Genomic DNA, 14502 nt, shown 5'->3' on the forward strand with positions numbered 1-14502 from the left:
TTTTGTTATTCTCTTATCCCTTGCCTTTATTTTAGAGGGTTATATTTGTCTAGCACATTAGCTTAAATATTTAAGTCCACTTGTTTATGGTTGAATTTTTCGCCTGACGTCTACACACTCTGTCCGTTGCGGTGAAAGTAAGGAGAATGTTTATTCGGTTAATGAAGTGTTTATTCAGGACCGAGAGTTCTGACATGATAAATGTCAAATCCGAACCCCTCTTCACAAATAATATAAACAGAAATAGTCTTTTCATCTTCCTCTACTCCAAAGTCCACAGAGGTCTGCTTAAAGGGACAGTACACCCAAAAATGTTGTTCCAAACCTGTATGACTTTACTGTCTTCCATGGAGCACAAAAGAAGAAATTTTGAAAGTTATCTGTGTTTTTTTTTTGTCCATAATGTTGTTTTGTACCATACTGACTAATTTTATGGACAAAAACATTCTTCAGCATATCTACAGAAGAAAGTAAGTCATACAGGTTTGGAATGTCATAAAAGTTCTGTCATTTACTCATCTTCATTTTTGGGTTTACTATTCCTTCCCACTATATCCATACTGTTGCACCTTTTGCAGACACATTAAAAGTCAATTAGGTCCTGCTGAAAAGCCACCCAAATGATTCCCCAACAAAATCTGAGAACATTACTGTGAAGTTTGCATCCAGACATCAGTCATTGCAACCATTTCCCAAGTGTTCATGGCTCTCACCCTATATGACCCTATGCCAAGCCCAGCTCGCTCCAGCTTTAACTAGGTTATTGCGTCAACGCCTGCCCTTCACTATTAATCACTCTCCTTACATTTAAACCCCAAAGAACTGCAGTTCCATCCAAATGGATACTTCCGAGAACAAAACGAGCAGCCAGACCTGCTCTTGCCCAATACATATATTTTTTTTTATTCATCAGGGTGGGCACACACCTTTAGCGATGGTGTAGCAGCCATTTTGAGGTCTCCGTGCTCAGCATCAGATGCTGCAAACAGGAAAGGCTTAATCTAGCCAATTGAGCGGGTGGGTGATCAGAGGGGCTGCATGCGAACAGGCAGATTTGGGAGATGGGCCAGGCTCCGAGGGTGGGGGATGGGGGCGACAAGCGAAGATGGGTGCAAACCCCTGTTCTTTCACGATAAATGCTGTGCCTTAGGACAAAACTTGGGGAAATTAAGAGGATGCATCGCTACTCTTGCATGAAGGAATCTGAGCATTCAGATATCAGACCAGTCCTGGGGCAGTACTAGCATGACGTTTAAAACAAGGCACCTTGTACCTCTCTGGGTGAGAGATGCAATGCCACCGACGCATTGGTCTGGGAGGTGGGGCAGCGGGTTACGTCAGCCAAATGAATTGTCATGATGCAGATCATGCGTGAAATGAGCTGCGGATTCCTTCGTGCACTTGCAACTGGCCATATTATTATCATCACTTCTTTTAACTGGCAATATTTTTTTTTTTTTTGACACACTTTTTGAATCTGTTCTCTTTTGTGGGGGGGCAAGGGTCTTTGATTTTGCGTGTGTGTACCGGTTCAGAGGGCTTCAGGGTGTGATGGCGTTTGCAGTGGGGGCAGAAGGAGGAGGACATTTTTGTGCTTGCAGTGATCTGATCGACAGGCAGCAGTGGCGTGTGCATAAAGAAAATGGTGTGCCGGTGGGGGATGGGCAGAGGGGAATTAAGGGTTGGCATTATGACAGGGTAGCGTGTCAGGAGAGTGCTGCTGTCTTTTTTTTTTTATTTTTATTTTTTTTCTTCCATTCCATTTTTTTCATCTCAATTTTGTCCTCTTCATCCTCTGTCTGCCCTAACCCCCAACTCTGCCCCCCACTTGAACCGATTGAGATCCCAAATGTGCATTCTGTATTTTACAATCTGTTTACAAAAAAAAAAAAGAATAAGAACCGAAAAGTAGTTGTGGTTGTCCGTACCTTTAAGGGGCCCCCAGAAAGTGAGCGTGTGTGTTTATTTTTACAACGCAGGGAGGAAAAAAAGGAATACTTTTTTTGGAAGGGGGGGAGGGGTGGAGAGCAAGAAAGGGAGGGGTCAGTTTTTGCTCTGCTTTGTGGTGTGTGGCACAGCTGTATTAGAATGGTGGGTCTGAAGGGCACAAAGTGAGTCTTGTGTCGGTATGGCCCATCAAACCACACACACACACTCAAATTGTTCCTTGTTTTTAGGCCTTTTCCCTACCTTGCCAAGAAGTCCTGCGCGAGTAACTATCCAGGGACTATCCGAAAGGGATCAGTGGGACTATATGGCGGGACAGAAGGTTGATTAGATAAAATGGAGATTTGAAAGTTGTGGTTTAGGGTGTTGCGAGGGTCGCTGGGGGAGATCACCAGATAATCTCATCTGAAGTGAAGCGATGCGGCTCGTCCGTGGTGTGCTTACGCACACCATTTTACTCTCTATCTCTGTTTTTCTTTTTCTCGCTCTCTCTTTCTTTTCATCTCTGAGCTGCTGCTGCTGCGTTGGCTGGCGTAGTGCCCAAAGCAGTGAGTCTGTCGTGGAGTGCGCGTGTGCAGGTTTCTGAGGATAAGCAAAAAGAAGAGTAAGATAAAAACATGGACGTAATGTCCGTGACATCACCTGTAGATTCCTGTAGAGCATTTTTAATAAAGAAGGAGTGGGCAGAGTAAAGAGAGTCTGGTTTTTGTAGCAGCTGACTGAAACAGTCATTATATTATGTAAAGGGGGGGGTGATGGTGGGGGGGGGGCAGACTGACGTGCACTGCACGGACCTTCTGATTGGCTGGCTGGTGCCATTGTTGGTTATGTGTATGCTTGTGCGTTTATTGCTTACGCACTCCCTTGCTCTTTCTTTCTACTGTCTCAGTCACTCAGGCACTTTTTTTTCCTTTTGCTCACTCTTTACCCCCCCCCCAACTTCCCCCTCACGCACTCATTTGTGAAAGGTGGGTGGTTTGTAGTAAGGATACAACGTTATATATCAGGGTATTATGTGCTTGCTTCTTAATTCTGCAGTCATTGTTGTTAAATTTAAAGGACGTCATGCAGCTTTCTCTTAAAACTGTACTGTAGCTCATTTTGCAGTTTTGTAAGCGAGATCACCAGATGTTTTTGCGCTTGTAAAGCCAATCTCGTAAATTAGACTTTGCGATGCAATGCAATGGCGGATGTATGATTAAACTATGCCAGAAAAAGAATGAGAGTGAACGATGACATGAGAAATAATGGGATGATAGAGAGATGATGAAGTCATCAGGGGACCAATTACAGCTCAATTTAATTTGTAATTGGGGATGTCCCTATAATAAAGCATTTTAAGACCAGTCGCTTGTGTGTCCCGGGAGCTTAATTGGGTTTAGGAATAACTACAGTACTGTGTGTTTCATAGTAACTATAGATGAACATGACTGTAAGGTCAACCGAGCGTAGTTTTAGGTTTGCCAGGCGACTTGTAATTTGGCCAGTTTAAAAAAAAAACCTTGATCCTGGATGTCAAACTTTCAGATCAAACATTCAGCAAGGCTGCATTAAATTGATCAAAAGTGAATTGCAAAAGATATTTTTTATTTCAAATAAATGCACTTCTTTTAAACTTTCCATTCGTCAGAAAATTCTGAGAGAAAAAAAATAGGTATTACATTTATTTACATTAACAACAAATATTAAGCAGTATGACTATTTTCAGTATATCAATGATTTCTAAAGGATCATGTGACACTGAGGACTAGAGTCAGGGCTGCTGAAAATTTAGCTTTGGCAATACAGGAATAAATTATTTTTAAAAAAGAGAAAACCTTTAAAGTTGTATTTTAGATCAACTAAACGCAGCCTTGGTGAGCATAAGAGACTTCTTTCAAAATGTAAAAAAAAAAATCTTACTGATGCCAAACTGTTGAGCGTTAGGGATTTAAGTGTTATTCTGGTTTATTTTTGACCATTGTTTATTTTATAATATATTTTATAAATAACCTTACAGTGGAGACATTTCAGAGTGATAAATGAACTGGTCTGGCTTGGGACAGTTGTCAGAATCAGCTTCAAAACATGAATTCATGCTATCTTTCTTGCTGTAGGCCCCTATTTAAAAAATAGAATCTTATGAATATGTTAAACCAACAAAACAAATATATACACTTGTACTTTTAAGATGTTATTCCTCACATCATCCTGCAGGACACACTGAACTCCTCCACATGCTGTGACTTTGATACCCCTGATCTATGGTCTTAAAGCTGTGCAACCGCCACGTTTTATTTTGAACTTTAGCTGAATATTCATGGTAATGTAGCTTGCTAGACTGTTAGAATAGAAGACCGCAAACGTTTTCAAATTTATATCACTATATCAGAGAAGTCAGAAAGTAATTGGTCATTGGTCACAAAGGTCTTAGATAGTATTACTGCAACCAGAAATGTGGAGGTGTCACGTGTCCGGTTAATGAATACAGATTCATCTCACCCACAAGCTCACACACACACACGCACTTCTAAAGCCTTTTTTCTTAATATTGAGGCTAGGCAAGGTCACCATGGCTGCCATAGACAGTACTGCCTGCGATCAGTCACGTCTTATAGGAGTGGATGAATAGGGCTGAGCTTTTCAGGAGCTGGATGTTAATTAATATTAATAAGAGCCAAACAAAAGCATTTAGGCAACATGTATGCTGCTTGTGTGTTTGTATCAGGACCTACATGACGTTTACATCACAAAGGGTGTCATTTGTCAACCCATCAATGAGAAACTCTCCTTCGGTGTCTATGCTGTCTATTAGTACAGGAGGGTGGTATCATGCTGCTTTTCTCTTGACCAGTACATGTGTCCACGCACCTTTGATCCCAGCTGCGCTCCGGCGCATCACATTATACATAATCCCTTGCTTGTAGATGCACTAAAATCAAAGTTAAGGAGTACTAGGGCAAATGTTTGAATTCTGTATGACCTCAAACCGAGAGGGGAGCTCAGAGGTGTCAGAGATGAATGTGATTTCTTTCAAAAGTGAATAGATTCAGTTTTTATTTTGTCTGCTTCACACTATAAAAGTATGTTCAATTGGCCTATGTGTATACTTTGTCCTTTTATTCATATTTAAACCCTTTTATTCATATTTTAACATGTACTTAATGGTGCTGCCCATAGATAGCAGTATGATTATAATATACTCCAGCATGATATACAGTTTCTAGATTAAATTCTGATTCTTAATTCAATTAGAACCCAATTTTGATTTTTGATTCTGATTCTCAAGCTCTCTATTTGAAAGGGTTTGATTACTTTACAGGCTCTTTTTGTTATTATTTTAGCTCAATTGGTAGAGCATTGCGTATTCAATGATTCGTTACGAAGTGCAAGGTCTTCGATTCCCCGGGAACACATGATAGGTAAAAATTGATAGCCTGAATGCACTGTAAGTCGCTTTGGATAAAAGCGTCTGCTAAATGCATAAATTTAATTTTAATTTAATTTAATTATTTTGATTTGATTCTGATTCCTAAGCTCTTGATTCGAGTAGACTCTAATTTTAATTTGGTTCTGATTCTCGAGGTCTTAATTTGGTATGGTTATTTGGTTTGATTAATTTACTATTTCTTATTGTTATCAATTTTTTTTATTTTTTTATTCTGATTCCTAGGTTAATGATTCGATTAGATTCCAAGTTCTGTTTGAATCTTTCAAAGATCTCAAGATCTCAAGATCTCAATTTGGTAAGATTAGGATTCATTTACATGCTCTTGATTTCATTAGATTCCAGTTTTGGTTTCATTCCTAAACTCTTGTTGTGATTGGATTCCAATTTAATCTGATATTTAATTCTTATTGACAAGCTCTTGTATCGATTAGATTACAATTTCCAGTATTCCAATAATCAAATTTAGATTAGGAATTAAATTGAATTTATTCACACGCTTTTGATTTAGAATAGTTTCCAATTTGTTCCTTGGAATAGATTTCCGTTATAATGCCCATTTTGTTCTGTAAGAAATTCTCTTTGTTCCCGTTCTTTTTTTTTTTCTTTTTTTTTCACACATTCCCCCTTCCTCTAGATTTTAATTTGTAACTAATCCATTTTTGATCTTTTCATTAAAAGAACTGGTTCATAAGAGTCATTTGTTTTAGGAATCATGCTCCACTGGTCGCAATGTATGTTTCTCATTCATAAAGTACAATTGTGAATTGAGAAGCACCGTAGAAATACATTTCTACACAGCTGCTGAAACTTGCTGTGTAAAAACACATTTTTCACAATTAATATCGGGATTTTTCAAAAGAAAATCAAAAAAAAAAATTCCCAGACCCCCTTCCCACCCATCTACAAATGTACATATGAATACCTGTAAAAAGTTTTTACTGGATATATAAATAAAGGTTTACTCTCTTACTTTACACGGGGTCCAAAGGATTAATACTGGGCAGGCGGCAGCACCTGATAATGTTCTACCTTTAGACTGAAGCTATGAGCAGAATACAAATGCATCAGACAGATAAAGAGCTTCCAGCACAAACAATAGCCTGCATAGAGTCCTGCACATTCACTGTCCAGACACTCCCCGTGTGTGTGCGTGTGGGAGGGGGGAGAGCCTCTCTGTGCCCTCTGGCCATGAAGGGTCCGCCCAAGCGTGCCTAACTAATAAAGATGAGCAAACACACATATGATCATTTAGATCTGTAGTACGTGAAACATGTCCAGAGTGCGGCAGAGTCTTATGTGTACACAATCAACTCTGCACTTGAGCACGCATGACCCCGCAGTGTATGTGTGTGCTTTTCAATGGGAACACACACAGTCACACACGCACACACAGAGTGATTCAGTCACGTTATAGACTGACTGTTGGGCTCCCGTGTGGTGTGTTGTGCTTTTGTCCAGAGGGGAGAACAGGAAGTTAATGGCTGACTGTAAGAATGCAGTAGTAGAGATTGGCTCATCTGGTGCTTCAGTGTCACTGCTTATTTAAACCGTGCGTTAAAATCAAACATGCATACTACACTATTTTATATAGGGCATTATTTTCGGAGTTTTACCTGTACACTTAAGAATTTGTGGTTCTGATGCATCTCATCATACCATAAGTGATGTTTTAGGAGACAACGCTCTGTCTCGTGGACTGAGAGGATGTCTTCTAGGCATTTCTGTCTCTTTAGGAAGACTGTGCTTTTTATCAATCTACTGCACTACAGTTTTCTCTCTCTGTGATTCAAAACTAGATCTGACAACATAACCGTTGCATACCAGAAGTAAAAACAAAATAACAACAACAACAACAACAAAAAAAACTCATCCGTCAATGATGAGCCTTTTCTTAATATTTCAATTGAACAAATTTATCGGACATGTTTTCTCATGTACTGAGATTTTGCTGACATGTTTACCTGTTGTACCTTATTCGCTTTGTGTCAGTAAAATAAGATGCTGAAATGGTGAAAATACATCATCAGAGAAGTGCTAATTAAACGTCACTATTTGGTTAGTGAGTCTCATTCACTAACCATGCGTACACACGAATTTGCATGAAATCTGCATATGAACATTTTCACAAACAAATCATGATTCATCAAGAATTTTTGTATTTATTCTACTTTTGTGGGAAAATGCAGGAACAACTGAAACCACATGTACACAAAAATCGGCCACTTTGAGTATACTTAAAGTGTTTTTTATATATATAGATATTTGATCATACATATACAAACACAAAGATATTTCCATCAGACAAAAAAAAGACAGTATATCGAGAGCTTTTTAATTTGCGCTTAGTGACGAAAGGCAAAACATTCCCTTATATGGAGATGTTATGGGTGTGTTTTATGCAAATGACTAACCTTTGGCACTTGATCGCTCATTTAGAATACTCCAAATTCATTAACATTAAAACAAGGTTAAGATCAAATTCATATTCTAACATACAAGTTGTGAATTAGGTGGAAGTCTTTCACGAGGTTCTCCTATCCGTATGAATGTGAATGAGACTAGTGATTTCACCCTTCCAAAACATGTTTTTGGTTGAAATTTCATTATATTACTAGTTCAACTGCAGGCGATAGGAGTCTGAATGCAGCTCACACCTTTTCTGTCTCCTAATTTCCTGTTTTCTCTTTATTCAAATAAGCACAATTGTTTTTAAGTAAAATTAAAATTACAACTGAAAAATAATTTCTATACTGCTAGTGTTGCAAAATGAGTTTTTTTTTTTTTTTTTTTTTTTTTTCAGTTAATTTACCTGTAGTTGTGTTTGAAGTCAACTGTAAAATAATGAAAAACCCATATAAATATACAGTGGAACTAGGGAAAATATACATTTGTGAGCTGAAAGCATTGCTGTTGATACTGTGAAACTCCCTTTCATCAGAGAAAAAAATCCTCTAATTTTAGTTCTTGAGTAAGACTTGTATCTTCAGTCAGTAATGTGGTGCCAGAAATATGATCCCACAAGTGGGCAAAGTCGGTCCCCTCTCAGTGACTGCTTTGTGACGTTTTGGGAAGCTCCGTTCAGCTGCGTGTCTGCACTCAGAAATGGCTCTTGTTGTAACAGGCACTGAACGTGAGGTAGGGAGACCCTCCCTACAAGCAGCCCAAGCAAATTTCCTCACTCAAACCATGAAAGTTACACTGATTTGTATGTAATGATCATGTAATTTATCAATTAAGCCTGGAGAGGCCTTGGTTCTTGAGCACTGTAGTCCACAGCCTCAGCACGAGGCAGACTAATGGCTCTGTTAAGTCTGTGGGCGTGTGAGGAGTCATAGTAGATCTCTCTCACTTGCTCTGAGCTCTTTCGCTGTAAAAGAATAATTAAGTGATTTGCGTTGGTCTCAAGCAGGGGAATTTGTACTGATTCCTACAGATAAGGGCTGCCGTGATACCAAAATTTCAGTATTTGATACCAGTACCAGTAAAGTCTTTTGATACAGCTGCGAAATGAACACAATGCATTTCTTTTTATTTTAAAGTGAATTTGTTAATATTTTTATTTCTCATGTAAGAATTGCCTCAAGTTATTTAAAATTCAATTAATTAATTAATTTTTTTTTTTTTTTTTCTACTTTGCTCTTGCATTGCTACTATGGATGATGAAAAATGTTTTTTATTCACAAATATTCTCTTTCTATGTCGCTGATAGGATGGAGCGGATGTCTGAGGAGGCGTTGAGGCTGAACCTGCTGAAGCGGGGTCTGGAGGCACAAGATGAGCGGGACGAGGCTCTGGCCAAGCGCCTGAAGATGGAGGGTCACGAGGCCATGGAGAGGCTTAAGATGCTTGCCCTCCTTAAACGCAAGGATCTGGCCGCTTTGGAGGGGGCAGCGGTTGCAGCAGCCATGGCAGAGGGGAAAGGCCCCGGGGGCAGCCAGGGGCTGATGGGAGCTGTGGCCTACGAGGAGAAGATGAATGGAAGTTTGAGAGTCGGGGGCCATGGAGGTCCCAGTAAGAATGGGAAGGAAAACATAGTGGATGAGCCAGTGGACATGAGTGCCAGAAGGAGGTGAGGTTGCGGCAAAGTGTTTAACATCTGTTTGTTGAAATGAGCATCGTATTTTTCGGAAAACAAATTGCACATGACTATAAGCTGTGAAAATCTCATAATTCAGAGAAAAATGTTGCATAAGTCATATTTTATCACATTCAGAAATGCCGTTAAATAAAACTAAACATTTACAAATATTATACACTCTATAAAAATGCATTTTGTTCCACTTACTCTACAACAAATCCTTTACATGTAATGTTATTCAGAACCAGTTTTATTTTAGTATTATTGATAAATTGTTGTAGTTTTTTATTGTTTTAAATGGGTTTTCATTTCTGTATTTTTAATTTTCAAGTTGTAATAATTTTGTTGTTTTTGTTTTTGCTATTAGTATATGCACTATTTTGCATATTCATATTTTTACTTAATCTGTTTACATGAAAAGTAAGAATGCAAGGAGCAAAAGATAAAATTGCATGTTACTTAAGAAAAACAGACTGGATGTGTGCAAGACATATGACAACATTTACAGCATGCATTGTGGAGGAGCCTGAACTACACTCAAGGGCCAAGTGATGCTGATGTAGTTATGGTCCATGATATTGGAACAGATTCTGTTTATTAAACAATTCTTTGTGACTGTATATAGTTCTGAAGTTGGGAAAGACGTTTAGTTCCCACTTTAAGTGAACCTTAGTTCCCAGGACGTCGGCATCTACAAGATGGATTAAGATGCTGATGCTGTAAAAGCAGAGGAGACATAAATACATGACAGTATGACTGAAATGTTAAGGTGTTTAAAAAAATAAAATAAAATAAAATGCATTCATTCTGTGGCACAAAATAATTTGGCGCCTATTTTTGTTTCTTATTGGACTCAATGGCTTATTTTTTTTTAGTTCTTTTTCTGGAGCCCTGAACGAAAAGTTTTTTTTTTTTTTTTTTTTATGGTTTTAATTTTAGTTTCAGGTTGTTTTTGTTTGTTTTTTTAGTTAATAACAACCCTGTTCAGAATATAAGTATAAAACAAACACAAATTATAGTGTCATTCATTATAAACAACCTTTAATTTAGATGCCAGCCAGGACTAAACAAATGTATTTAAAGTGAAACAAACTACTGTTGTGAGGGAAATGTGTTATATAAAATAACTTGGGCTTATGTACCTTGGGATCAGTTGTTTGCTTGCTTGAAATTAACTGCGTTGTTTAAGTTGTTTTGGAATCTAAATTGTAGCACATTTCAGATAATATGAAAAAACACTTATATTAAGGTAAGGGGGTATATTTTTGCTGTATGGTGTTAAATTAAATTATAATTTAATGATTTTATCCTGTAGGTGTTGCTAGGCCTTGTTTTTCATCTTGACTCCCTTAAAAAAATATATTTAAAGTGCCCCTAAAAATTCCTCTTAATTGTGCTCATTATAGTGAAATAGTTCGGGAGCGACGCACTCCATCGCCAGACGTTATCATTTTATCAGACAACGAGGCATCCAGCCCCCGGAGCACGCCTCATCCTGAGGAGAAACAGCATCAGGCCAACCTGGAGATGTTTAAGGTGCAGTATCCCACGGAGGAATCAGATCTATTGTTGGTTACCCACCATTAAACCCTTTCAATTAGTCTCATGAACCTGTTTGCTGACCTCTTGCGTGTGTGTTTGTTCTGCAGGGCAAGACTGGCGACGAGCGGCAGCAGATGATCAAAGCTCTCCGAGAGGAGCTCAGGCTGGAGGAGGCCAAGCTGGTGCTCCTGAAGAAACTGAGACAGAGTCAGATGCAGAAGGAGAACGTGGTACAAAAGGTCAGAACCGTGCACAATGTCCTGTACCTTCACGTACTCTACACTTGATGCCAACTGGGCCAGTAACTCTACACTCTGTCAGTTGGGAATTTTAATTATATTTATTGGATGAACAGGCATGTTAGAGACCTTTTTGGAATTGAGGAAACATCTCAGCCTCATACCTACCATACCGCTGTGCACGTTTAGTGTAGTATGCAGTTAGCTCAATGCAGATCAGGCATGTAGCAGTTCCCTTAAGAGACCAGAGACATCACAGGCTGGCTTTGATATCACTGTCAGGAAGTTATTTGAATATAAAATGCATGGTAATCAAGTCATGCACAGGACTTTTGTAAATAAAATCATATTATTTTAGATGGATGGACAAAATAAAGTGGATGGAGGAGCTGCAGTGTGTCAGAAATAGAATGCGATGTCCATCAGCTGAAGCTGCTTCCGTTGTAAACAGCTTAGTTTTTGTTATTTATTTTTTTTTTAATGGAAGGGATCTTATTTTGCACTTCTCTGGTGTAGAAACGCACAGGCTTGTTTATTGTCATCTAGACTACAGCTAACTAAGTTTTTATTCACTGCCGTTCAGAAGTTTGGGCTCAGTTTTTTAAAGAAATTAATACTTTTATTCAGCAAGCAATAAATTAAACAAATCAAACATTAAAGTAAATTAAAATACAACAAAACAAAACCATTCCATTTCAAGGATGCTTTTATTCATTGAAGCATCCTGAAAAAAAAATGTATCATGGTTTCTACAAAAATATTAAGCGGCACAACATTTTCAACATTAAGACATTTCTTTAGCACCAAATCAGTATTTTTCATGTATGTTACACTGAAGACTGGAGTAATGGCTGCTGAAACTTCAGCTTTGCCATCACCAGAAAAAATTACATAAAAAAAAAAAAAAATCACATTTTCGAAAACATTTTTAAAACCGTAATAATATGTTAAGATTATGTTTAATCATTACAGAATCACATCACAGTAGAAACACTTGTATTATAAAACATTTAATTTTTTTCCAATTTTGGTATCAACTTAAAGGTGAAGTATTTTTACTTTTAGCATCCTCTGTTTTGAATTTTACTGTACAATTTCACTTCCAATTTCTGTGAAATCAGCCTGTGATTGGCTTACTCATAGTTGTCTCTGCATATTAAACTGTAATTGGAGACCGCACTGTAGCATAAAAAAATGATTCAGCATTGACTGAATGTCGCAGTGTTGTATGCTGTAAATCTGCCTGTATTTGTACTCCACACTTACACTGCAGCTCCTCTGTACAGCATGTTCACCTTCACTGTTTTAGCACCAAGCAAAATAACCTCCCCTCGTGTCCAGCTGAGTGTTATATTAATGGCAGAAAAAACTGTTGAGGTAAATCATTTTATTGTTGAAAGGACGTTAGTTGCTAGCGGGGGTGAAATAGGGTAACCGGGAACGAGACGGTCAGCCATAACCTCACAGATACCATATCACAGCTCCATGTACTGTGGCAATGAGATGTTTTATCTTTGCTTCTCAACTCAGTGTCTTGTCTAGACACAGGAACAACCCTTAAACATTCACTTGTGTTTGATGCCCCACTCTGCATTAACAATGTTTGCCTCTTAAGCTGGATTTAGGATGAAATAGTAACAATAAGTACCAAAGCATGCAGAGGCATATGATAATGTTAATATAGTCATTAAGTTATATTATTATTAGAATTATTATTACAGTATTATAAGATATAGCGTGTATTTTTATTATTATCATTATTGTTGTTGTTATACATGTTAAATCACTGTTTTTGGAAATGCATAGTATTAATAACACTTTTTAAAATTATTATTTGATTTATGTATTATGTTCCTTGAAATGCCTTACCATGTAAAATACAATGATAGATGAATAGGCTAATCATTTGTTTGGTATGTTTTATGCATAAATGCATTAAAATATCTCTTCTACCGGTAATAATTTGTGAAATAGGTGTGAGAAGTCACATATGTCTGTGACATCACTAGACTTTATAAAAAAGCCAATCAGAAACCTCAGCCAAATGAGTTTGGGTCAGGACTACCGTTTTTTTTTTTTTAACAATGGATTATGTGGAAGTGCTTGGATCAAAAAGAAAATGCAGCAGCTTTAACTGAAAAAAATGGTGCTTGAGTCCCCCTGATACATTGGGGGGGGGCTATTGTTGTTGTTTTAAGTTATATTGAAACTCTACAGTATGAGTTTTTGATAGAAGGACTCTGACCTCTCATTTTTCTCTTTTCAGGTGCCGGTGGTCCAGAATGCCCCATCATCAGTGCAGCCGTCACCCATGCACAGCTCTCAGGGGCTCGGGAAACTACCTGTGCGGCCTGGCATGCACTCATCTGAGCCTCAGAGCCTGCGCACTGCACAGGTACGTGGGGTTTTATGCCTTTCTAAATATGAGCAGAAACCAGATCAGTTTTTTGTTTTTTCTAAATGCATTATTGAGTATTTTAAGCACAAGCATAATGTACATGGATACTTCTTATTATGTTGTACACATTAGACTGAACATGTTAGAGCCTGCTGTTGGTTGCCATGGGAGCAGCACCTTAAGATCAGCATAACTGTATAGATTGGTACCAGTTACCATTTTTAATTACGGTCCATCTGTTGAGTAAAAACAAAGCATTTGATGTCAACAGTGTGCAATCTGATATACAGTGTCTGCTGGCATCTAGTGGTCTTACAGTGCATTGCAAAGTTATTAATAACTGTATGTGTATTTTTTTTCCTTTTTTTTTTCTCCTCAGGGCCACACAGTAATCAGGTCTGCCGCCAATGCATCTTTGCCCCCAATGATGATGTCACAGCGGGTTATTGCACCCAATCCTGCCCAGCTTCAGGGTCAGAGATTGCCCTCCAAGCCTGGCATGGGCCGCTCCTCCACAGGTGGTTTGGGTAACACAGTCAGCTATCAGCAGGTACAGTCAAGTTCAAAGTCATTAGTCCTAATTTGTTTTGTGGGTTTTCTCTCTGCAATTTATTTAATTTTTTTTCTAAAGTTCATGTGACACATTTATACTTTGTTTAATCCATTTATTACTGGCTTATTTCAAACTACTGAATTCATGAATTAGTGCTGGGCGATATAGCAAAATGTATGTTTTCATTCTTTTGATATACATTGTATTATATATGAGACACAGATTAAGAGCTGAATTACTTTGCTTTTTTTTCTGAAATGTAAAATAAACATTTAATGAAATAGACTAAATAAAATAAAAAGGATACATAAACAA

The 14502-nt window shown here is 38.0% G+C and overlaps 1 protein-coding gene across 1 annotated transcript in view; it reads left to right on the forward strand.

Annotated features, from left to right (window-relative positions):
* LOC109070732 (transcriptional repressor p66-beta-like) overlaps positions 1–14502 on the forward strand; it is a 39130-nt gene that overhangs the window by 15458 nt on the left and 9170 nt on the right. Inside the window, exons 2-6 of the mRNA XM_042777007.1 lie at positions 9087–9446; positions 10862–10991; positions 11105–11236; positions 13503–13631; positions 14014–14184. Coding sequence (XP_042632941.1) covers positions 9088–9446; positions 10862–10991; positions 11105–11236; positions 13503–13631; positions 14014–14184 — 921 coding nt within the window. The 5' untranslated portion in view covers position 9087. The remainder of the gene's footprint in view (positions 1–9086; positions 9447–10861; positions 10992–11104; positions 11237–13502; positions 13632–14013; positions 14185–14502) is intronic.

Source organism: Cyprinus carpio, chromosome A19 (genome assembly GCF_018340385.1).
Source record: "Cyprinus carpio isolate SPL01 chromosome A19, ASM1834038v1, whole genome shotgun sequence".
NCBI classification, from domain to species: Eukaryota; Metazoa; Chordata; class Actinopteri; order Cypriniformes; family Cyprinidae; genus Cyprinus; species Cyprinus carpio.